Genomic DNA, 27,210 nt, shown 5'->3' with positions numbered 1-27,210 from the left:
GGTAGAAAGTAAATCATTTCAGCTTTAACTTGTGTTAGTGTGACTAATCAAAAAGCCAGTATTTGCTGTCTTAGCTCCGTAAAACTTCAAGAAAGATAACTTCCTGAAATTGACTCAAGCTCAACCCAATTGTACTCTGAAATTGTACCAGGATCAGACGAAATTCCTCGATTCCTAAACGTGGGCAATTTTGAAATTATCTACCATAACACAATAATGTGTACTTGTTTACTTGTCCTTACTGTGACATGGACAATGTTTCATGTGTAGACCCCTTAAAGACGCCCACGTTCACCTTGACGATCGAGGATCAACACGACTACAAGATGGGCTGAGGTCAGCAAACCCTAACAGCGTACACAGTTTTGGAGATCTATGAACATCTAAATTTATGATCTGTGAACATCTGAAAAAACCTGAACGTTACTTTTTTTTCTTAAACGGACTTCCGGACCGCCTAATTTCACTACTGATTACTACTACTCTCCTGAATGCTCATGTAAGTCAAACACGCACTTTATGCACTGGCGTAACAATAATAAGAGATATAAAGGGTGAGTAAATAAAAAAAATAAAAAAAAATAAAAACCGGTAGTGCCAGTAAAGGCGCGACATGCAACTGTTGCTTTCTTCTTCATTGATACAAGTGCGAGTATATACCGAGTATATAGGAGTGTCAAAGCTTGTTCCCAAATATATCGTTATAAGTTGTGCTTCATAGTTAAGACTTACTCTTCCTCTGGCACCTTGTGAGCAGGTGCTTTGATTTTGAAAACTCCTTCGCCAGTTTGAATGTCATCTTTCCTATAGTGTTCCACGAGTTCAAGCACTGTTTGGAAGGAACCTCCTGTGTCTGGTACGTGGAAAGCGTTGTTCCGCTGGACAATTGGAAAACGCCGAACTATTCCATTATCGTTTACTGAAACAGAACAACAACAACACAAGATTCAGAAAAAAATATGGCACATTTACTGAGGTTGATACAATACGTCAACATTTGTCAGGTTTTCTTGAGGAAAACATGCATTTAAGCATAATTGTATCTTGACCCAGTCTTCATGTAAACTTTACCAGTGGAAGGTTTTGGTTACATGTTTTCAAGATGTGCGGTTTGTGCGAAATGTATCAAATGAATTACGCCTTTGAAGACCTGGAAAGTCCATAATGAAGAACACTTTTCATGTTTGTCTGGTCATAAATAGTATTTTGCCATCTTTCTACTTGAAATAATTACTTACCTGATAAAATGTAGTCATGTAAACCACGGGTTCCGTCCTTGACAAGGAAAGTGCCCGTTTTTTCTTTCTTCCCGAATTTCAGCAGCTTAGCCTCGTCCTTATCACGGATATGTCCAAAGTACCACCTGACGAGGTAAGGTACAATTAAATGGTAAGATTTCATAAGCTCTCCCAGAACATATGTCAACAACAACACCAACAACAACAACCCCAACAACAACGAGAACAAGAACAACACTAACACCAATAACAACAACAACAACAACAACAACAACAACAACAACAACAATATCAATAACAACAACACCAATACCAACAACAACAACAACAACAACAACAACAACAACAACACATACACAACAACAACGACAAAAATGTGCATAGGTATTTATAGATACGGTACCCCTTTAGAGATCGGATGTATTTTTGAAAAAGAGTTAAGTTTAAGAAAAATAATTGACTTGTGACTCGCATATATGTTGCTATCTGTGAAATTGAAATAAAGAAACGTTAGGTAACAAAAGGAGAAATGATGACGGAAGAAAATATAGGACAAAATGTATAAAAATAAAAAAAAGGTGGAGAGAGAGAAGATAGAACGAGAGGAGACAGTGAGAGAGAGGAGAGAGAGAGAGAGAGAGAGAGAGAGAGAGAGAGAGAGAGAGAGAGAGAGAGAGAGAGAGAGAGAGAGAGAGAGAGAGAGAGAGAGAGAGAGAGAGAGAGACGAAGCAAAAAAGAAGAACAAAGAAGAAGACAGAAAATTCCGAAGAACAAAATTCAGAAAAAAACAGACAAGTCGAAGAGAAAGAAAGTGGATGCAGAGAAAGACAGACTAGGGAGTGAGTCAGAGAGAGAGAGAGAGAGAGAGAGAGAGAGAGAGAGAGAGAGAGAGAGAGAGAGAGAGAGAGAGAGAGAGAGAGAGAGAGAGAGAGAGAGAGTGAGAGAGAGAGAGAGATGTTGTGTGGACAAGTGTGAGAAAGAGAGAGAGGAGAGAGAGAAAGAGAGAGAGAGAGGAGAGAGAGAGAGGGTAAATGTAAATAAAAAAAAAATTAAAAACAATTGTCCATGATCTGTTTACTGTCCATTGAGTGTGAAGCTGAGAGAAAGAGTGAGACTGAAGGAAAACAATAATAACTTAATAAGAATTAAAATGATTATAAAAAAAAAATAAAAAAAACTTCCGATATAAAAGAAAACAAAAAAACCGCACGCACATGTGTGATTAACAATGTCTGATCTCCTAAAAAAGAAGAAAAAAAAAAGAGAAAAAAAAAAAAAAAAAAAAAAAAAAAACAACGACAAATACACGGAAATGTATCTTTGCAGCCATTTCATCCAATCAATATACACGTTCTGTACACATGATATATCAATGGAATGTATTGTGTATGTGCACGTATTAAAGTAAAACAAGTTATGCACAGTGAAAAGCTTGTTGATATTTACTCGGCTTCTAGTTCCTGTTCAAAGGGTTTAGAGAGCTTGCCCCAGACTTTGTCGTCGACTTCGATGTCATGTTTCTTGTAAAAGTCTACAAGATGTGGCAGCGTTGAGAAACATTTCTCTGTTTCGATGCACTTGTAGCCATTTTGTTCCGGGACGATCGTAAAACGATGTATATCTCCTTTGAAAAGGACTTAAACAGAAAAGAACAAGCTGCACATCATTTGCATCATGCATGTGGCGAAAAAAGTTGAAAACAAGTTAAGTGGATATAAAGATGGTATAATAACAGGCTTGAGAATGATATGGTATTTAGATGTACATCTGTTATACTGTTGCTCGTTCCAGCCTTTAGAACATGTTGTAATTCACTTGAAGTACCTAGAAAACCACGTGTTATTGACAGTGTTGACAGCCTTGGCAAGAAAGGCAACCGTTTCAGAATATTTCGATAAATCAACATACATTTTTAAAAAAGCCCGTTGATGCTAAGTATTTACTATACATATGTGGAGAAATAGTCAAACTTCATGTTCCGTGCATGTTTTTGCAATTAGTGCTGTTGTTTTTATTTTTCTCTGAACAGATTTAACTAAGCTTCTGTTTACATAATAATGATGTTAGACATAGTGTGTAACATTAATTTTGATAAACATAGTGTTGTTAACAGGATTGTGTGGACAATCAGTGTAAGTTCATTATTTGGTGGGTGATCGCGTCCTTTGAAATGGCTTTGGCCCCAAATTGTACCAATCCAATAGGGCCTTGAACAAAACTTAAGTAGATTGTGTCATTTAAATACATTATATCTAACACGAAAACTGTCTCAAATAGCCCCACGAGCTATACAGTTCAGGTTGGGAGTTGTAATTTTGTGAACACACACCACTGATGAATAACGTAAAATAAACATTGGAGCATTGAGTTACTCAAATTGAAAACGGCTGTGTTTTGGAGTGGGCATCATGATCCCAAACTGTAATTCTCATTGTGACGTTCTTTGCGCGAGTCATAATTTTCGTTCTACCTTTCGATCCTGAGTATTTCATGCGCTATTCCTTTAAATACAGATTGGAACTTGAGCTGAGAGCTACAGATTTCGTGTTTGGAGTTGAATAAATGACAATACACACGGGGAAGGTCATAACATTAGTGTTTGAGCGTTCTATTTTTCAAATATAAATGCTGTGTTTGGTAGTCATTGCAGATCTTAATATTCTCCAACCAACCTTGTGTCTGTTTCTGGTGTGCGAAGCGTTTTAGCGCTGTATAACATTGTACATGTATAAGCTAGATTGTACATTTGACTCCCTTAATCCAACGGTCTTGATTTGATCTAATTTGACGAATGGGTATCTCTATGAAAACTCAATACATAATCAACTTTGTAAGGTCCAAATCGTCAGAAAACTCTCTACAATGGCAGCTCAGACAATATATCGTTAAGTAGTTCCTACATGTTTCTGAATTCTTCACATGCGTCCTCATTGAATAGAGGTACTTCATTTTAGGGAATTTTGGGCAAAAAATCGATCTTTTGTAAATGCGATTGGTGGTTTTCCACATGGCTCATTTAAAACTGAAAAACATGTAGGAAAAGCATTATTTCATCACATTTCCTACCCTAACTAAAACCTCCAATCCTGTGTCATTTTATTCAAACTTTCTCTATTAAAAAGCACTACACTACACATCTGAAAAACTTTTTCGGAACAACGTCTTATCTTCATTTGGGCCACTTGACTGCCGCTCAAATAACAGTACCAACCAAATCAGACGGACACACATTTAAGGTACCTATTCACAAAATAGGATTGGCGCAACTTTACAATTTCAGGAGAAAGTCAACTCGGTTTGCAATTTAGGCTAGGTTGTTTTATTTGGTTATTTTGAGCAGTTTTTGTGTTATTTCATTTCTACTGATGCAGGTGCCAATCGCATGAGCAGTCAAACACAAGAATTTTTCACAACGCTCGCGCGCGTTGCGATAAGCGGTTTGTGTGATTGGACGCGCCTTTTTGCCCTTGCATGGGATTTTGACTGGCAGCGTTATGCTGGTCTTAACTGTTTGCTTGTTACTGGACCATAACATTTGTGTTGCCAACAGCTCTATATTGGTTGGTTGCATTTTGCTAAAGTGCCTGAAAGGGCAGTATTTTAGGGCTCAAGACCCAACCGTAGTGCAGGGGAGAGTATCTCTCCAAATGTACTATTTTGCTCTAAGATAGAACTTGTCTGTTTTTTGGTAGGACGTTTTTTGAATTCGTGGTTGACCAGTTTGCAAGGGCGACACTTGGTCCACAGTGCCCTGCTAGGCAACTTGATGGTATATTTTCAATGTATTGTATTTGACTTTTGTACTTAGGGTCAATTTTTCATCCACCAGCAAGTCAAGGGAGATAATCGGTCAGCAGTGCCCTGCTTGGCTATTTTATATTAACATGTCTTAATTCGTGTGAATATGTTTTGATATTTGATGTTGTAATTCAATTCAATTGGCCTTTTCCACCTAACAGAAGGACAGGGGAGACAGGGGAGACAATCGGTCAGCAGTGTCCTGCTCGGCTATTTGACACTATAAACTTTTCATGTTTCTTGTAGATATGATTGATGTTGTATTTGTTATGAGTGTTCATAAAGTTAAAATCATACAAAACTTAAAATGAATAATATTTTACTTTAAGTGGACTTAACTGCAAACACCTGCGCGCATGGTGTGGACAATGATTTTGTGGGAGTGATTGATAAGAATGGAACGAGCGTTTGAGTGTGTGGTTTGTACAGGCTCTGCAGACAGAAATCAGGTGTAATTCTAATGTTAGCGGCATGCAATCACACACAATAGTTTTGTTCGACACTGTTGAGGTGTCCATTGAAAACACAAACAAGTCCCGTAAGGCGAAAATACAACATTTAGTCAAGCTGTCGAACTCACAGAATGAAACTGCTTTTCTGTACCTCTCTCTGTTTTAACTTTCTGAGCGTGTTTTTAATCCAAACATATCATATATGTATATGTTTTTGGAATCAGGAACCGACAAGGAAAAAGATGAAAGTGTTTTTAACTTGATTTCGAAAATTTAATTTTGATCATAATTTTTATATTTTTAATTTTCAGAGCTTCTTTTTAATCCGAATATAACATATTTATATGCTTTTGGAATCAGAAAATGATGAAGAATAAGATGAACGTAAATTTGGATCGTTTTACACAAAAAAAATTAATTACAATTTTCAGATTTTTTAATGACCAAAGTCATTAATTAATTTTTAAGCCACCAAGCTGAAATACAATACCAAAGTCCGGCCTGCGTCGAAGATTGCTTTACAAAAATGTCAATCAATTTGATTGAAAAATAAGGGTGTGACAGTGCCGCCTCAACTTTTACAAAAAGCCGGATATGACGTCATCAAAGACATTTATCGAAAAAAAGAAAAGTGTCTGGGGATATCATACCCAGGAACTCTCATGTAAAATGTCATAAAGATCGGTCCAGTAGTTTACTCTGAATCGCTCTACACACACACACGCACATACACACACACGCACACACACACACACACACACACACACACACACACACACGCACATACACACACACACATACACACACTCACACACACACACACACACATACACACACACATACACATACACATACACACACACACACACACACACACACATACACCACGACCCTCGTCTCGATTCCCCCTCTATGTTAAAACATTTAGTCAAAACTTGACTAAATTTAAAGTTTTGTATTTCAGCAATGTACACAGTGGAGTAAGTTTGAAACGTTCACACTGTTATTATGCGTGCATACATGTACATGATTTTTACAAGTGCTGCCAATGTTTCATGTTAGTGTGGCCTCTGACCACGGCTCTCATACAGCGTGAAAGCATTGACTTGCGATAGCTGTGACCACAATGGAGTGTGTAAGTAAAATTGTATCCACTTACGAAAAACTAAATGTCAAGCGAGAAACCAAAACACGCAAGACATCAAACCTGTACAAGTGATCAGAAGGTTCACATTAAATGTACAATATATTAAATTAACAGCACCAAAAGTAGCAATAACCCTTAATGCACAATTTGAAGTGGTGTTTCTACAACCTCTTCTAATTTTGACAGACAATATATAATCTTAGCCTACCCCGAAAAAGAAAAACAAGACAAAATATGACTTGATATGTTTAAAACATTTATGTTATGTAAATTAAATGATAGCTTAAGAGAGAAATGAAACACCAATGAGGCGTTAAGCTCAGCACCTTTTAACATTGGCGGGGAGTGAGGTCTGTCTCCCGATGTCTGTGTGTGCGTGTGTGTGTGACAAGCATTTCTCAGAAACTACCGGACGGATTTTCTTGAAAATTGATGCATAGATCCCTGAAGGCATTTGCTTGTGTTGTTTTTTTCTCCAAGTTTTGATAGGGCTATTTGATGCCGTCATATTTGACCGTTTGTAAAAGCTGAGGCGGCACACTCACGACTACTGTTTTTCATCAATTTGCTTGACATTTTCGTTAAATGATCTTCGACTAAGTGCAGACTATGGGGCTGCATTTCAGCTTGGTACCTTACAATTCGTTTATGAAATGTTCACTCAAAGTTAGCCAAATTTGTCTATTTCTTAAAAGTCGATATTTGAATCACAAAGGTGACACCATTGTATTCTGTAATGCCTCCTGTATCAGAAAATATATAGTTTTGTTGTGTTTGATTACAAAATGGGCTTAAAATGAAGAAAACCGTTAACTAGCGACTTTCTTCATTGTTTGAAGAAAACACATAAAATTATCCTTTCTCTGTTCCTTATCATTAGCTGATTCCAAAAAGTATACAGTTTATGGTGTTTGTAGCAGAAAATATGCTTACAATAAAGAAAATCTGTGAAAGGTAATTATGCTTCATGAAGCTTGTATTTTAGAGTGCAATCGCTTGACTGAATGGTTAATCACGCCTCAGGGTTCTTGTTTTTTTTTTATATATATAAGATAATGTATGATACCTACATATAGGATGTCAAACTTATTTTACAGAAATCACTTATGATAAATGTGTAAAATTGACAATCAAATAAAACAACTGAGTTCTTAATTAATGCTGTCTAACTTTGTTTTGTTTTCTTTTTGACACGCCAATTTTGCATGTGACCCTTTCGATCTCTACTGGCTTTTTTCTGGGGCGGAAGGTACTAAAAAAAAACACACACACATGCTATTCAGCGAGGCATGATAGTGAGCAGTGGTGTCCATAATGCTGCAGCTAGAGGGTACCGAGTGCCTGGTTACCCACGTAATCGTAAAACTGTAACGTTATAAACAAGGAACAATTAGTTCACAACTTACTCCTCGTCTAGGAACTACAGTACCGATCTTTGGAGTATATCTATCCAAAATAATCATGGCTTAAAATAAAACATAATCAGTTTTCAGAGAGTGATTTCCCCTTTCGATGTCGGAAGGGTGTTTGTGAGACGAGCTCCGTCTTCTTCTGCTAATTTCTGCCAATTGGAGGCTTCTGCGACCCTGTGAGTTGTCCGAGAGCTTTGTCTCTAAACATTGTTTATTGATAGCTGGAAAACATTATGCAAAGATGTACTAAAGCCCGCTAGATAGCTAATTTTCTGTCGAACCTTTGATCTTTTCTTATTGCAAGGCGTGAACACTACCATAGGTGTATTCATCCCTGCACGTGAACTCAGTGACAATCCGTGTGTAAACAGCGTCCTATCTGTGTCATAGTCAAACCAAAGGCGGTCAAGCGACGTGACTCGCCGGAGGGTACACACACACGTGTGACAACATTTCTGTTTACGTCGAGGTACACAAACACACACGCAATCGTCAGCCATGGTAGAACCAGTCTTCATTCTGAGGCGCGACCTGCCTCCGGATCTTGATACACAATTCGAAACTTTGGAAATATGTTTGGCGGCCGAGAGAGCAAGCGGTTCTGAGACTATCATCGGGGCGCAGCAGATCCGTGGTTTATGGCGGATTTACCCCACGACACGAGGCGCTCGCACAGCCCTACTTCTCAACAGCATCTCTCTGCGTGGGATTACCGTTACTACCTTCGACAAGAACCCCTTCATTCTACATGGGTCGAACGGTCAGGACAGCCCTGCTACCAAGGTTTGGGTGTCAGACATACCGATCTCGGTAGCGAATGCTGACATAGAATCGGCGCTTGTCAGAGTTGGATCTACCCTTCGCTCCAACACCATCATGGAGAAAACACGAGACAGAGACGGGAAGCTCACCCGGTTCATCACTGGGAGACGCTTCCTCTTCATCAGCGTGCCATCCACTCCGCTGGAAAAGTCGCTGAAGGTGGGGGGCTTCACTGCCAAGATTTATCACAGGGAACAACCCAAGGTCGACCCGAGTACGCTGACGTGTCGCCGATGCCTGAGACCCGGCCACCGTGCTTTCGAGTGCACCAGTGACGTCACCTGCTCAGCATGCCGCGTCAGTGGCCACAAGAGGGGAGACCCTGCCTGCCAGGCCGTCGCCATGGAGTCAGTATGGGACCGTCCTACCGGACTAGGAGCGGTCGACCACCCTCCCCCCCACGCTCAACTGGCTGACGACGACCACGATGACGACAACGATGACGACAACGACGACGACGAGCGTGGCAGCAACGCCGAAAGCGAGAAGTTAGAGGACTCTGTCCCCATCCTCCCTCCCCCCATCGCTTCCTCGACTCCAGCCCTTTCCCTTTCGACACCCCTTCCCGCAGCTTCATCGAACGCCAAAAAGAACGGTAAAGGTAAAGGCAACAAAGACAAAGACAGACAAGCGAGAGACAAGCAAACCACTATTGACTTTCAACCGAGACAGCGATCGGCCACTCCCAAGCGGTCACGTGAGGGCGGGGATTCCCCGCAGTCCAGTGACACAGCTGGAAAGCAGGGCAGGTATGACAACAAATAATCGCACATACCCCACGTGCCACACGGATAACGACCCCGTTATTGCCGTTATTGCCCACGGACTTTCCTTATGGCCGCGTCTTCATTGAACGTTTTCTCTCTAAATGTTAGAGGGATCAGATCAAAGATGAAAAGAAAATCGGTGTTTACTTTTCTTAAACAAAAGAAATACGATGTAATATGTTTACAGGAGACTTACATAACGGGAAGTGTGTCGGACGAGTGGATGAAAGAATGGAAGAATGGTTTCGTGTTCCATGAAGGGACATCGCACAGCGCCGGTCAAATGATTTTGTTTGGAAAGAATGTTAGTGAAGATGTCTCTGTATTGTTCTCGTCAAAGAGAATCTTAGCGACATGTATTAGAATAAAAAATAAATCAGTTGCAATTGTAAATGTGTATGCACCTAACGAAACAAAAGAAAAAGTTACATTTTTGGATGAGTTGACGGAAAAAATTAAAAGTTTTGAATGCGATGAGATCATAGTATGTGGTGATTTTAACTGCGTGTTGAACAATGAAATGGATGTCATAGCTGGCGAGAATCATTCTGGGGATAACGTTGCCAAATTTAATGATGTGGTTAACACATGTGATTTGTATGATGTCTGGAGGTTTTTCAACCCGGATACAAAGGAATTTACCTGGTCAAGAAAGACTCCGTTTATTGCCAGACGACTTGATTACATTTTGGTTAGCTCCGGTATTTTTGATTTGAACTTTGATTGTGGCATTGTCAGTGTTCCTTTTTCAGACCATAGAGGGTGCCTGGTTCGATTGAAAGTAAGTGAGATTGTACGAGGCAAAGGTTATTGGAAGTTTAATAATTTGATGTTGGAAGATATTGATTATGTTAATGAAATGAATATTTTTATTGAAGGATTTTGTAGCGAAGAATTGGATTGTCAACTGGATTGGGAAATGTTAAAAGTTAAAATTAGAGAGTTTACCATTAATTATAGCAAAAATAAACAGTGTCAAAGGAGAAATGAAGTTGCAGATTTGTGTAATAAACTGAATGATTTAGACGTTTACTTGAGTAAGAATCCTGACTGTAATGATACCCAAGCAAAGCGTGAACACGTGAAAATGCAACTCGAGTTAATGGAAATAAAAAGGGCACGAGCCGCTCAGGTTAGAGCTCGTGCTAAATGGGTCGAGGAAGGGGAGAAAAACACAAAATATTTCTTGAGTTTGGAAAAAGCACGTGCAAATGCAAAGGTTATGGATCGCGTGAAAGATGATGAAGGGCGAGTGTGTACAGATCAAAAACAAATACACAGTGTGCAAAAAAAGTATTTTATGAATCTGTATACAAAGAAAATAGATATAGTAGATAATGTTGGTAATGTTGACGATTTTTTGCAAGGCTGCAGCGTTCCTTCTCTTTCCGACGAAGATAAGAACAGCTGCGAGGGCTCTCTAACTGCTAATGAACTGTTGCACGCACTAAAACAAATGAAAAATGGTTCTTCCCCAGGTTCTGATGGCATTACAATTGAATTTATTAAAGTATTTTGGTCTCGAGTGAGTATATTTATATCACGTTCTTTTTCAGCAGCATTTGATAATGGTAGTTTGTCTGCGTCTCAAAGAAATGCTGTCATTGTGTTAATTCATAAAGGTAAAAACCTTCCGAGAGATGAATTAAATAATTGGCGTCCAATTTCGCTAACAAACAGTGACTATAAATTACTGGCGAAGTGTCTGGCTTTACGCATGAACAAAGTTGTACATAATGTGATTAATCCTGATCAGGTTGGATATATTAAAGGGAGGCAAGTTTCATCTTTGTTAAGATTGATTGATGACGTCATAGATCAAATGAATGTGCAAGATAAACCAGGTCTTTTGGTCACCATCGACATGTTTCATGCATTTGATTGTATTTCAAAAGACTTTATGATAAATGTTTTTAAAAAATTTGGCTTTGGCCCGGAGTTTGTAACTTGGGTCGAAGTTTTGATGAAAGATGCCAAGAGTTGTGTTAATTATGCAGGCTGGTTGTCTGAGTATTTTCCAGTGGAGTCTGGAATCCGTCAGGGATGTCCATTCTCGCCTTTAGCCTTTGTTTTGGCAATTGAGTTAGTAGCCATTAAGATTAGGCAGAATAAGAATGTTAACGGTATTTCGAATTTGAATTGTTTAAATGATAGGTTTTGGGATGATATGTTAAAAATTGCTTTGTATGCTGACGATGTAACGTTATTTTTGAAAAGCGAAACGGATTTAAAACATGCCTTATTGATTTTTGATTCTTTTTACTACGTTTCCGGATTAAAGTTGAATCTGTCGAAATGTGAAGCCATGTGGCTAGGAAGTCAAAAACATTGTCAAGACACCTTTTATGATTTCAATTGGAAGAAAAAACTAAAGATTTTGGGAATTTATTTTTGTAATGACATATCAGCCTCTGACGTTGAGGAAAATTGGACAGAGCGAATTACGTCTGTTAACACTATTGTGACTAGCACTGCCACGGCGTTAACGTCCTGCCTGCCCAAGCTTGCCACCAAGAAACTTCCCAAAAATCAGTAACTGTAAAGAAATCTGTCTAGCAAGCTTGAATTAAGTCCAATCACCACCAAATTTTGTGTACTAATTCAAAAATGGATGCCCCGTTCAGTCGTGCTATTTATAAGTTTGTCACGCGATTTGTTTTAGCAAAGGGGGGTGAAAGGGGGGTGAAAGGGGGATAATTTGTGTTTTTTAACGTTTTTTTGTGTGTGTTTTATTTTCCACTGCTTTTTTTAAAAGTTATTTTTTAACAGAAAGTATTATTAATAATGTTATAACCAAACAAGGTGTAAAACCTATGAATTAGCTGAAATATTGTTAACATTGTACACAGAAATAAGGAGACAGTACAAAGAAAAAAACAAGCAAATCACGCATTCACTCACAGCATCCTGACTCAAATGAAACAAAACTGTAACACTCACCAAATGATGTCTAGGTAATCCATATTGAATATAAGTCACATTTTCACAACAAAGTACCAACTGTCCACCTATGAACAATTCCAAAAGGATTTGAAGGCTCCAGCCATCCATTGTTATCAGTGCTGCCACGCCCCCATAGCTCCTGCACGATTCCGAGATACATGTTCGTCTAGCAGTATCACCCCCTACCACGTGTAGTTGCCGACTCGTACTAGCAACAACGGGACTGTTTCTTCCTCAATATCACTGCTATTATCGCTTTCTTGAGGCTAAAACGACACGATGTATCATGATCTACAGGATCCTCAAGATCCAACATCCGGAGAATCTCCTCCCGTGACAAGGCTCGCCTTCGATTCATTTTTTTTGTTCGAAAACACCACGCAAATCTGCATTAATTTGATCAAGCCGGAAGAGAAAACCACGTGTATCAAGGGAAACAACTCAATTTACTGCAAGCTTCAAAAACCGGGAAGCAATCACGAGTCGTGTACCTTGTATGTCTAATACTAAAATAGTCGCTTCCCGTCCGTGGGCGTTGCAGCGTTATTACTAATATAGTCGCATCCCGTCACGAAAGTGTTAAGCGCTTGATTGCGGCATGGGAGAAAAGAAATTTGAGTATCATGGGTAAAATTATTGTAATAAAAACGTTCTTGATTTCCCAATTTGTTTATTTTATGCAGGCATTTGTGATCCCTGATAAAGTATTAGCAGAAGTTAATAGGCTGTTGTTTAGATTTTTGTGGAAAAAGAAAGAAAATAATAAAAAGGCATTTGAAAAGGTTAAAAGGATAATATTGTGTAGTGATGTCGAAAATGGTGGTTTAAATATGATTGACTTGAAACACATGCAGGCATCATTTTTATTACAATGGGCTGTCAGACTGACATCCCGCAAAGTCACGGATAAGTGGAAATGTGTTCCAAAGTCAGTGTTTTCAATGTACGGCTCAAATTGTGAATGTTTTTATTCAAATGTTAATTTTCGGAGACTAAAGGGGAGTGAACTTGTCAAATCCAAATTTTGGAAAATTGTTTTGAAAACCTGGCTTGATAACAACGTAGGCTTATGTATTGATGATAATTTATTTAATCCGCTTTTATGGAATAACCAATGTTTTGCCTATGCCGGAAATGTACTGTATTTTGAAGATTGGGCGAGAAAGGGTCTTAATAGCGTACATGATGTTTTATACAGAAACGAATTTGTTTCCTATCAGTTCATTTGTGATGTTTTAGGAAAATCCCCACGGAGAATTTTGGAATACAACATGGTTCGTGTTGTTGTTCTGAATGTAATGCACAAGACGATGCACGGAAAGATGGATATCCCCTTATATCGTGGTAAGAAAGTACATAGCGCACAACAGTTTAGAAAAGAATTAGTAAGTATGAAAGTTGTTGAACCTTGTGCAATTGGCTTTTGGAGGAGGAAATTTAATTATGAAATTGATAAGAAAGATTGGCTGACTAGTTTTGAATCGGTTAAAGAAACAAGGTTGCGTGTATTACAGTGGAAATTACTTCACAATATTTATCCCACAAACATTATGTTATGTAAAATGAAAGTTGTGGAGGACAATGTCTGTTCATATTGTAGTAATAGCGTTGATTATATAGAACACTTTTTTCTCTTTTGCCCAGTGGTGATTGAGTTTTGGAAACAGATAGAATTTTATATTTGGGTACATCTGGATAAACAAATAGAGTTAACAGTGCACGAAATTATGTTTGGTGTTAAAAATCGAAAAATGCAAGCAACTCTGTTGAAAGAATTGAACCGTATAATTTTGGTTGCTAAAATGTGCATAAGTATTTATAAAAAAACAAAGGCTTCAATGCCTCTTTTTGTTTTATTCGAAAAGCAATTGCAGATCAGAAATATAAAATTATGACTTTCATTCCTCTTTTTTATTTCTTTTATTTTTCTATTCTTATTTCTTTTATTTTTTTCTCTTTGTCTTCTCATTTCTAGATACGGACCCAAAGTTACACCAAGATGTATATAGTGGATGTCATACTGTGTTTTTTGTGTGTGTATAATTATAATGACATGCATTTTAAATACATATTTCAACAGAAAAAAAGCTATGGTTTAAGCAAACAGTAACACAATCTTGGGGCAACCAAGGGAAATTGTCTAAGGGTACAAGTAAGAAAAAAGTTTTTCCTTAATTTTGATACTATAATACTTTTTGAGTGGTAAATGTTGAAGGATGAAAGAAAATATATTGTGAGTGGACGGATGCATGTTATTCATTAAAAGCCCCACAATGATGTGCTTGGCAAAAAACAAAAACAAAAACAAAAAAAAAAAAAAAAAAAATCAGTTTTCTAAAATATGTGACCCTATACCACGAAATGAGTCGCATGTCACCTCGCGCGGTTCTGCGCTAGGCTTAATATAAGTCCGGGGAGTGTCTGGTAACAGTGTGAGGGTCACCATAGTCACAGGCTTGTAACTCAAACACGCTCTTTTCTAAAACGGGTTTCACCACTGGATAGAGCATAACAAAACTCTTTAGGAAAATGTAAAAATATGAAAATCATGCAAAGGTGACATGCGACTCATTTCGTGGTGGAGGGTCACTTATATGGTTGATTGGTTTTCCTACTTTCTGGCTCACTTCCATGAACTTTATCAACCCATGGCATAATTTAAGCCATGTAACCACTCGTTGCTTGTGACTTTTTTTACGTTCCGTGTTTTATCACTGACACTTGCCTTGCTTCATATTAATTTTGCACATGACATTTGACGCAATTGAAGCTTGGAGATTGTATGCTCACTGTATGCTCACGGTCTCACTGCAACCTGAAATAACTTACCTGACAACGTGAAATGAGCTGGGTTGGTGATGCGTTGCCGAATGAGGAAGGAACCAGGACCATTTCGCCGGTATTTTAGCAGCAATTTTTCATCATCTCTTGAGAAATGTTCAAAGAACCATCTGAAACAACGTGTTTCAAAAATATATTCAGATTCAGCAGTATAGTTGTGTGCTAAACATTAACTAAACTTCGCCAAACAGTTATTTCAAATCATTTTGCACCCAAATAAAAGCATTAATTCCTCTGTCATTTCATTCAAACTGTAAATGCCAGTTAAGGTTGTTCATTGGACTATCTGGATCACCTTTCGGATCAAAGATTTATTTTACAGGGATCACGTGACGGTCGCTCAAATAAGGGTACCCTCAAAATCGACTGGACAAAAACAGAAGGGCCCAATTACAAATCGACAAACAATTACAATGGGCAAAACGGTGCAACGTTTACATGCGAGAAGTCAGCCAAATCAATTATCTACCCAGAACATATTGTTTTGTTTAGCTAGCTTGCGTATTTTGTGTGCCATGCTATTCCTACTGATGCAGGGGTCGATTGCATGAGCGGTCAAAAACGCGAGGTTTTTTTGTCAATTTTGAGTTGTATCATGACAAAAAGCGTTGTATTTCAACAATGAATAGATCATTGATTTGGCTTACTTCTCGCATGTAAAAGTTGCACCGTTGTGCTCATTGTAATTGCTTTTTCCATATATATCATACACCTAGGTCCTGTGCAAAAGCGGAGAAACATAAACTTAAATGTGGGTATGACCTCTCACAACAGTGGCATTCTCTTATGTTATGTTTTCAATTCTTGAATGTTTATTTCTGCAATGTGTTATTATTTAAGTTATTGAGACATCCCAGTGCACTAAGGGATTTATAGAGCAAATCGAGAAAATTCATTATTGAACGAAGCGCTATCTGAGTTCAATAACTATTTTTGAGATTTGCTCTATAAATCCCTTAGTGCACTGGGATTGTTTCAATAACGATATTGTCAGGACCGCCAGAGAAAAAAGAAGATTCAAAATGCACATTTTGCTACCCGCATTTGAATAGGCATAACTGTGTGGTCAGGTAGTGTAAGATCTACTTTTGTGTGGGCTGTCTCAAGTGTATCGTGCTTTCGTCACACGCATTTTCATTTCTGTTGGTAAATTCCAGTGTAGCGTTAAGTTAAAAAGTGATTATCTTTCATAGAGACCTCATTTGAACTCGGAGAAAGAACTGCATGTGCTCCTAGTTATGTGTGATTCGAAACCTTCCGCTCGCTTCGACGGATTGACTGTGCAGAGTGGCGCCCCTTGAATGGACGTCGATGGTTAGCTCATTTTCAAAATAAATGTGGTATGTTTCTCGTGTTATATCTACACTCATCGGGGAGCCTTGTACTAAATATGGACGGTAAGAATGATCTGAACCCTACACGTATTATATCCCCATTGTTTTTTCGTTCACATTTTCCCTTCATGTTAATTTGCTGAGCGGGGTTTATGTCGTCTGCTAGGCTAAGGCAATCGAACCACTGCAGTCTCATTTCAAAAACATAAATTGCTCGTCACGTTGCACTGAGTCTGCATGCATGAGGCAGGTTGGTAATAAATCTTATACATGGTAAGAACGTTCTGAACCCTACACGTTTTCGATTCCGATTGTTGTTGCCTTGAAATAATAATTCCGAAACCATTCATTTACTGAACTGATGCAGTCGTATTTCAGTGTAGTCTGCTACGTATGACAGAGTCGATCGAGTCAGTCGACTTCCAAATGCTTGTCTAGCTGGTACGTTATCGGAATGACACTTGTGTTTTCTGTTAGCTGCTGGGAATTGTATACTAACTCATCATTTGGTAATGTGGATAATAAGCTACATGCCACTAACGTGCATTACGAGAAGAATCTATGCAAGTCGAAAATGAGATGAGACACAGCGGCTTCTATTTTTAGATCAGTGGGCTTCACTGTGGCACAGGCTCATGCAATCTGTCAGAAAAAACCACTTCTGCTTTAATTGAGCCGCAGGAAATTTATGGTCATTTGGTATTGTGGAGAATATAAGCTACATGTCAGTAATTAATTCTGAGGATGAGATTACAGTCTCGCTTAGGCAAAGGGCGGAAGAATACGCTGTGTGGAAAAGTTAGCGCACTCCAAGAATGCGCTAACAGTTTTAAGCGCATCGCCATTAGACAAACAACTGGTTCACATCAGTCATGTGACACTATAAGATGTTTGATGGGTTGTTGACAGACCAGCTTTTTTTGTCGGTCCGAGGGGGAGCATATCGTCTTTTGTTTCATATTTATTGACCAAGGCCGCGGTCAATAAATATAAAACAAAAGTCGATATGCCCCCCGAGGTCCGACAAAAAACCTGGTCTTGTCAACAAACCACCAAACATCGTTTTTGTCATCATTTTGGAAGTGAGAAAATAAGTGCACAATCAACCCAGGGAGCCATGCTTTGAAACACGGGTTCCGTGGTGATAACCACACGAGTTCCGGTTTGATAACCATTGGCAATCAAAGCTGGCGTGTGAAAGCAACTTTCTGTGTTTTTGAGTTCATTAAATGTTGGGATGAATATGTCAGGTTTGAGGATGCACAGTTCTGTAGGTTCACCTCGGTATTCCACCCCCTCGGCTTTCTGTTGTAAATATTAAGCTGAGTGATCGAATGTGGAAGCTACGTTTGGTCAAAGGTCACAGAAGATTTGCGTCGTGCAGCGAAGGAAAGAATCGCGATCTTGTTTCCGACTCAGTACCTCTTTGTTTTTCATTAGACCTGTCATTCTGCTTGCTCGGCTTTGTTATATGTTTGCATAATTATCTTGTTGCTATTTTCTTTGCTTTTATTATTGTTTCTTATTTGTGCCTCGTTTATCGATACAACGTCTGTGCATGTGTGTGTCAGGGGTCGTTTTACTTGAACTTGACGTTCGTGTTTCTCCGAACGTCTGTGTATCGAAACACAGATACACGCACTCCATGACTCTGTAAGAAGACAAAACATATCGCTAGGTTTCATTTGTTTGTGATGAATATACTTTTGCCAGTTTGCCAGTTCGTTTTTGGAACTTTGCAAAGCAGTGTCGTGTCGTCTGTTTAGGTCTGGGGAAACACCAATGAAAAGAGCCGAAGAATCCCCGAGCGTTTCTATTGGGTTTGCTTTTGATTATACATGTATAACCTGCTTCCTGCAACTATGGTAACCAGGGATTTATTGCCTGAGGAACATGAGATTTATTTCCCAGGTGCTTGTGAATAAAAACTCGTGAAAATGATGACAACAGTACTTACTGACAATTATTGTTAACTTGTACCTTTTAGAGAAGAATGAATTGATTTGAATTGACATGTTCCTTCATACTGTTGTCGTTATTGAAAGCCTTTCTTGTTATATAAAAACAAGGGTGTCCAATGGGTGTGTACAACCTACCTATTACAACAAGTGCAATGCAATCGTTGTAGCTCATCCTGTAAAAACGTGCATTGTATATATTATCTATATTAAAACAAATATCTGCATGTGCATAACACAAATGTAAGCTGACAATACAAGCTCGTGACTTCATCCTACACAAACACATACAAAGTTATGCACATAGCTAATCACATAGGCGCGTGCATGTGCCGTTCGATGGGATTTGTTCAGTTCTGAACCTACTGGTCTTGGCATAGAATGACGCAGTGTGCTCAATGTCATTTAGGCCAAGGGATTTGCTGAATGTGTTCATATTGCTTTACGTGACTTGTTTACTATTACAAATATACACACGTTCCAGAAACCTCCTTCTTCACTGTTTAAATGATATATTGCCTGAATCAATCTATCATGTATTTGAGTCTTGAAGTCTCTTTGTTTTTTCTGATAACAATGATAAACAAGAACTGACTCAAAGGGCAATTATTTATCAATTATCTATCATTAAGTTAAGTTTGAGTTATTGCCTCCTCCAGTTTAGGGTGTGTACAGTTGAAAAAGCCATGCAATGCTTAAAATAATTTCGAAATACTTACTTTTCTGTGGGTCCTTTTTTTGCAGGTTGTCTGAGTTTAAACAGGTTGTCATCTGTAGCAGTACCCTGTTCTAGGTAGCTTTCCACAAGTTCAAATAGGGTTTGGAAGGTGTCCCCATTGTCAATCAGCTTGAATTTGTTGTTTTGTTGGATGATCGGGAAACGCTTTACAATTCCATCAACGTTTACTGGAACAGAATATGTAAAGCGGGATTGAAGATGCATATATCTGCATGGCACAGACTATTTGTATATGCATTCAATATTTCAGTGAGAAGGCTGGCCTTTGAGAAGTGCCGGACGCAAAGTAGGGGTTTGGTGGTTACTTTTTAGTTTAAGTCTCGGGTGCGTATAATATATTGTACTGTGCTTGCAATACATCTACCCCACGACAACAATTAATAGTCCAAGCATATTAGAGAACAACGTTGAAGTGACAATGACTAGGTTTAAAATGTCCCTTATCAGAAAGTTCAACCTCAGTCCTTTGATGTTTATTAAACACATTTTCATATAAAGTTGGCGCTTCATATGGAAAAGTGGCTTTGAAATTGACCCTAATCCTTCTTTGGGCTCTGTAAATGTCGTTTGGGGCTATGGTTGTAAAACGGTATCTACTGGTCACCCCAATGTATAAACTGAAAACTCTTTCTGCACCAGAACACGCAGAAAGGATTGTATCTGCCTGATGTCTGATGCTTTTCAAAATCCCCAACCACTAACACCTTCAAAACGGACATTAACTGACACTGTTGTTTTTCCCTATATAATCCTTACTATTTTTCCGAGACGTCGTCCTGTTGTGTATTTAGCTTGCCACAACCTCATACATGGTCCTAAAAGTTAAAGTTGAAGAAAATACTAAAGATAAATGAACAAGCTGACGCAGTGTCATTCGCACCGTGAATCCCCCCATGGGAACATACTAAAGTCTGGTTCCAAATAGGCTCAATTTCCTTCTATTTCTTTGTATTTCTGCCTCGTAGGGGTAGGGGTGTTCAAACCAAAGGCACCTTTAAACCAAAATTCAAATCACACATCTTACAATACTAAGACACTCAGCAGTGAAAGGGTGTCTGCTGGTAAAAAATTCCAAACAATCCTAAAAGTACTTCACTACTAAACGTGCTTTTAAAAAGAGCCGTTATTTTTCCCTCTATAATCAGTATTGTGTTTTCTGCGAACATGTAGTCTATTTAGATGGTTGTCATGTGCACATGAGTTGCTAAAGCGTTTTCAGTTGGGCATATGTCGAAAAGCAAAGAATTAGCCCTTTGAAAACCATCAGAACTGTCACACAAAAATAACATTTACCTATCTCACCAACTGACCAAACATAGGGCTTTTCCTTATGTATTATGTATTGTCGTGTTTTTTGTAGCATACTTGTGAAAACAGCCACCACTGTTGTAAATGATACTTTAAAGAGCATTATTTCATTTTTACAGTTGAAGGACAACCTGGACTGCCGTATATTACAGCTGTTTTACAATCAGCCAAAATTTTCTTAACAAACGTATGTTAAGAACAACTCCCATAGTGAAATTGAAGGAAAACAAAGTGAAAACCCCCCTGCCATAGAGGAGCTAAAGAATCAACAATAAACGACTGCATGGATAGCTTGATGCACGAATGCATTGCGGACATGTTTGTCTCCAACCAAGAGAAAGTTCCAAAAAATCCCTTTTGTGCTTCTTATTATACAGTGACGTCAAAGACAGCCTTTTCTGCTGTTCATACATTCAGGGGTTATGGTTACACTAAACGACGTAGTTGTAGCCATACTGCCATCCAGATTTATTTTTTCCTTGCGAGCAGTCACAGGGTGTTTGTGCTGTCTGCCAACCGTCAGACGACCCCGCCCAAGTCTGTTAAGGGACCGTTTGACCGTTATAGAACGCGTCTTTTTGATTTTTTAGCACATTTGGAAACGGTTGATTTGTATCCCTACCATTGTTTCCAAACATTATATAGGAATGTTTTGTGAACAACGGATAATAGCCGCTACTCGCATGTGTAGCAAAAGTGAGCGTACATACTCACCCTGGTCGTACAGCCGTTGTCCGTTGCCCGTCTTCATCTGTCTGTACAAATCATTACCTTTGGATTTTTCTCGAACGCTATGAAGTGAAGAAACACCAAATGTTGCAAAATGTTGTATGACCCCAAGAGCTCAAAAAAGATACTTGAGAACCTTGACCTTACCTTAAGGTCAAGGTCACAGGGAGAATGAATGTGGTCTAAAAACTGCACAATTTCACATTGTGCCAGTTTTCTGGAAAACAAATTAAAAACAGCGGGCTTAGTTTTGTATGGTATACAAGAAAAAGAAAGCCTTATCTTCTGATACCATTTTGGTTGACCTCGCTTCAATGTCAAGGTCACAGGAGTCCTTCAAAGTTGAATTGTATACATGTTTTGAAGTGACCTTGACCCTGAACTATGAAAAAAATCTTTCAAACTTCATAATTGTGTGGGGCACATGTTATATACTGATATTGAGCCACATTTAGTCACATATCATCAAGGTCAAGGTCACTTTGCCCCTTATGAAATGTGACTGAAACGGGCAATTGAATCACTAAAAGTGACAATGTCTCTTTGTAGAAAGTGCCAATAAGTATGTTTATGCTTCCTATGTCTTGAATTGATAGCCTTGTGATGTGTGACCTTTGATGATCTTGACCTTGGCCAAAGGTCATGTGTAATTTGGTAGGAAAAATCTGTAAACCAGTTCTAATAGTGTACAATGTCCTTGCCAGCTTCAGTTGTTAGACCTTCACCTTCAAGGTCACCTGAAGGTCAAGGTCACTTTAAGACAAAGGTCAAGCATGAGAGTCGCATGGGCTTTGCTTTGTTAAGATTTTTTACCAAGACACATGGATTTCTTTACCCGGCTTGGTCACATTTTTCATAGGGGTTAATGTGACCTTGACCCTAACGATATGTGACCAGATGTGGCTCACTATGAAATTCTAACAAACGCCCCACTCAGTGTTTAAGTTTGTAAGAGATATCGTCCATAGTAAAGTTAAAGGGGCAAGCTCACATCAAAATATGTCTACAATTCAACTTTGAAGGGCTCCTCTGACCTTGACATTGAAGCGAGGTCAACCAAAATGGTATCAGAAGATAAGGCTTTCTTTTTCTTGTATACCATACAAAACTAAGCCCGCTGTTTTTAATTTGTTTTCCAGAAAACTGGCACAATGTGAAATTGTGCAGTTTTTAGACCACATTCATTCTCCCTGTGACCTTGACCTTAAGGTAAGGTCAAGGTTCTCAAGTATCTTTTTTGAGCTCTTGGGGTCATACAACATTTTGCAACATTTGGTGTTTCTTCACTTCATAGCGTTCGAGAAAAATCCAAAGGTAATGTTCAGTACAGACAGATAAAGACGGGCAACGGACAACGGCTGGACGACCAGGGTGAGTATGTACGCCCACTTTTGCTACACATGCGAGTAGCGGCTATTATCCGTTGTTCACAAAACATTCCTATATAATGTTTGGAAACAATGGTAGGGATAAAAATCAACCGTTTCCAACTGTGCCAAAAAATCAAAAAGACGCGTTCTATAACGGTCAAACGGTCCCTTAACAGACTTGGGCGGGGTCATCTAACGGTTGGCAGACAGCACAAACACCCTGTGACTGCTCGCAAGGAAACAATAAATCTGGATGGCAGTATGGCTACAACTACGTCGTTTAGTGTAACCATAACCCCTGAATGTATGAACAGCAGAAAAGGCTGTCTTTGACGTCACTGTATAATAAGAAGCACAAAAGGGATTTTTTGGAACTTTCTCTTGGTTGGAGACAAACATGTCCGCAATGCATTCGTGCATCAAGCTATCCATGCAGTCGTTTATTGTTGATTTTTTAGCTCCTCTATGGCAGGGGGATTTTCACTTTGTTTTCCTTCAATTTCACTATGGGAGTTGTTCTTAACATACGTTTGTTAAGAAAATTTTGGCTGATTGTAAAACAGCTGTAATATACGGCAGTCCAGGTTGTCCTTCAACTGTAAACATGAAATAATGCTCTTTAAAGTATCATTTACAACAGTGGTGGCTGTTTTCACAAGTATGCTACAAAAAACACGACAATACATAATACATAAGGAAAAGCCCTATGTTTGGTCAGTTGGTGAGATAGGTAAATGTTATTTTTGTGTGACAGTTCTGATGGTTTTCAAAGGGCTAATTCTTTGCTTTTCGACATATGCCCAACTGAAAACGCTTTAGCAACTCATGTGCACATGACAACCATCTAAATAGACTACATGTTCGCAGAAAACACAATACTGATTATAGAGGGAAAAATAACGGCTCTTTTTAAAAGCACGTTTAGTAGTGAAGTACTTTTAGGATTGTTTGGAATATTTTACCAGCAGACACCCTTTCACTGCTGAGTGTCTTAGTATTGTAAGATGTGTGATTTGAATTTTGGTTTAAAGGTGCCTTTGGTTTGAACACCCCTACCCCTACGAGGCAGAAATACAAAGAAATAGAAGGAAATTGAGCCTATTTGGAACCAGACTTTAGTATGTTCCCATGGGGGGATTCACGGTGCGAATGACACTGCGTCAGCTTGTTCATTTATCTTTAGTATTTTCTTCAACTTTAACTTTTAGGACCATGTATGAGGTTGTGGCAAGCTAAATACACAACAGGACGACGTCTCGGAAAAATAGTAAGGATTATATAGGGAAAAACAACAGTGTCAGTTAATGTCCGTTTTGAAGGTGTTAGTGGTTGGGGATTTTGAAAAGCATCAGACATCAGGCAGATACAATCCTTTCTGCGTGTTCTGGTGCAGAAAAAGTTTTCAGTTTATACATTGGGGTGACCAGTAGATACCGTTTTACAACCATAGCCCCAAACGACATTTACAGAGCCCAAAGAAGGATTAGGGTCAATTTCAAAGCCACTTTTCCATATGAAGCGCCAACTTTATATCAAAATGTGTTTAATAAACATCAAAGGACTGAGGTTGAACTTTCTGATAAGGGACATTTTAAACCTAGTCATTGTCACTTCAACGTTCCCTTCACTAAAGTGGCTAAGATGCCTGGACTATAAGCGTTTCAAACGAAGAAGGCGTTAGACACATTAATCACCATGATTGTTTATATGGAATTATAATTCTGATATGCAAATAAGGTGTAATCTTTGTTTGAAAATTACCCGATAAAATGAAGTCATGCAAACCATGCGGGCCATCCTTGACAAGGAACAATCCTGTTTCTTGCCCCTTTCCAGATTCTAGCAGCCTGGCCTCCTCGGTATCAGTAACATCTCCAAAGTACCACCTGATCAGGGAAAGTAAACACAGTAAAGTATGAACAGCTGGGAAACACATTTGTGTTTTTAGTCTTATTTTTGACCGCTGTTTCTGTTGGAACTGAATCTGCGTGTGTGTGTGTGTGTGTGTGTGTGTGTGTGTGTGTGTGTGTGTGTGTGTGTGTGTGTGTGTGTGTGTGTGTGTGTGTGTATGTGTGTGTGTGTGTGTGTGTGTGTGTGTGTGTGTGTGTATGTGTGTGTGTATGGTTGCGTGTATGTGTTTGTAATATATTTGTTTTATACAAGTCTGCATTCCTGTGACGTTGTTTAAAACTCTGTATATACAACTGCATACCATCTGAACAAAAACCTTTAATTATCAGAATGTGCTTCTCGAATGTAAGTATAAGATCCTAAACGTTTGAAAGCAATCCACTGAGTCCTTGCTGAAATACAGTGCTTTTTGTTGGGGTACCACTCAACATTGAGACAGAAACCTTTTGGGTTTTGAACGTTCATACGATCGACATATATAACAGTAGGAATGGCACAACACAAGACATATCAAGCCAAAACCAGTTCTTATTTGACTGTCTCTGTGTATGTAAAAGTTTCCGATTTGTATATATTCTTAATTTTTCTCAATGTGTTATTGCTACCTTCCGGTTTTGTCGGTTTGACTTTTTGAGCGGTGGTCACACGATCCCTGCATTAGGAATATTTGATTCAAAAAATGTGCCGATTAGCCAAGTTAAATACCGTTAATGACATATACGTTTGAATGAAATGTCATCGAAATGAAGGTTTGAGTTTGAGTACAAACAAAGTCGCAATATGTTTGTGCAGAGTGTATACAGAAAGAACAAAACAATGTGTGACATTTGACATTACTCGGCCTTCAGCTCCCTTTCAACTGGTTTGGACAGCTTGCCCCAGACCGTTTCTCCCACTTGTATATTAGTTTCACTGTAAAACTTCACAAGCTGAGGCAGAGTGTTGAAATGTCCATCTGTTTCAATGCATCTGAAACCATTTTCTTCAGGAACAATCACGAATCGTTGTATGTCGCCTTCGAATTTAACTGAAACAGAATAGAACAAAAACAACATGACTAGATATGGAAATTATAAAAAAAAGTTGTGTTTATGACATTGAATAGTATGTTCTCTGCAAGGTTAACGAGTTGAGTTAGAGAGTTGAACTTCATCTGTTATGATACACCCAAAGCCATTTTTTCATTGGACTATACTACCGGCCTGAGTAGCAGTCGGCACTACCAACACAAAATGGAATTTGTTTAGATCTAGCACTGTTTGAATGTGTGATTGCTCTCGTGCGCAGGGCGCTAAGGTTTTCAAGGTGAGAATTGTGTTGTGAGATATGCCATTCTATGATGAGGCATTGCCTAAGCAGAGTTATTTCACACTTTGGCTCAATCAAATTTCTATTTATAATGTCCAAACGATCAAACATGTTTTTAGCTGCGCTCTAATTTCAAATTTCGATGTTGTTCCTGCAACAATTCAGAGTAGCTGCTGATACTTCCAACAGAATGTGTCCGCCCTTCACAGACAATTCCATGGTACTCAGAGGAAGAATCGCTTACATCAAAAGAGCCTTTCATTGAAATATGTTATTTCTCCGTTGTGTAGGAGTTTCATATTTCGTCTTCATTTCATGCCGCCTGGCGAGATGTTCCTAAGAAACAGGAGGATAAACAACAAAATGGGACCTTTCCAGGGTCAGTACTTTTTGAATGTGTAGTAGTGTTCCTGCACACGACGCTAAGGTTACACACAGAGAGAAAGAGAGAGAGAGAGAGAGAGAGAGAGAGAGAGAGAGAGAGAGAGAGAGAGAGAGAGAGAGAGAGAGAGAGAGAGAGAGAGAGAGAGAGAGAGAGAGAGAGAGAGAGAGAGCATGAAGCGTATACATGTTTATGTTTATCTTAATGCACAAACAACACATGACGATGGGTGAACATAAATATCAAAGAAAATGATGAACAAACCTAAATATATGTCCCATATACCAAGTTTTAAATAAGTATACTAATTAATTGATTTTGTTGCATTACAAACTAGTGTCTCTGTTATTGTTAATCTGTTGTTGTTCTTTGGTTGCTTCTGGTAGACACAGAACGCCGACAATGCGATTAAGACTGATCAGTTCTTTTGTGCTTGGCAGACACACCTGGAAATGTGCATTATATTATCCATATTTTGCATCGAATTTGAAAGAAGCTGCTTATTCTTCGCGTCAGACCGCCTTGCTCATGTCACCTGAGTTTGGCATTGGGTTGCCCATGTTAGCTCGAACGCGTGTCTTAAGCAACTGCACCGTTGTCTGCTATTGAAAAGCCTAAATATCACGTCACATAACATTATAGCGACCTGAAAGGTGTAATGACTTTGCAGAGCTTGGTCCACAGCTTTAATTACTTCATTTGCTATTTGTGGTTGGTAATATCCCAGAAATGAGTAAATCTGAGTAAACTT

General features: G+C 38.8%; 1 protein-coding gene across 1 annotated transcript in view; it reads right to left on the bottom strand.

Moving 5' to 3' along the window:
- Positions 1–27,210, bottom strand: part of LOC138955212 (uncharacterized) — a gene marked incomplete at its 5' end in the record, with an annotated part of 41,733 nt that overhangs the window by 2,247 nt on the left and 12,276 nt on the right. Inside the window, 7 exons of the mRNA XM_070326866.1 lie at positions 733–919; positions 1,239–1,363; positions 2,685–2,874; positions 15,409–15,530; positions 19,432–19,618; positions 24,620–24,744; positions 25,607–25,796. Coding sequence (XP_070182967.1) covers positions 733–919; positions 1,239–1,363; positions 2,685–2,874; positions 15,409–15,530; positions 19,432–19,618; positions 24,620–24,744; positions 25,607–25,796 — 1,126 coding nt within the window. The remainder of the gene's footprint in view (positions 1–732; positions 920–1,238; positions 1,364–2,684; positions 2,875–15,408; positions 15,531–19,431; positions 19,619–24,619; positions 24,745–25,606; positions 25,797–27,210) is intronic.

Source organism: Littorina saxatilis, unplaced genomic scaffold (genome assembly GCF_037325665.1).
Source record: "Littorina saxatilis isolate snail1 unplaced genomic scaffold, US_GU_Lsax_2.0 scaffold_638, whole genome shotgun sequence".
NCBI lineage: Eukaryota > Metazoa > Mollusca > Gastropoda > Littorinimorpha > Littorinidae > Littorina > Littorina saxatilis.
The sequence above is the reverse complement of the archived record's forward strand: the minus strand, read 5'-3'. Positions and strand labels throughout refer to the sequence as shown.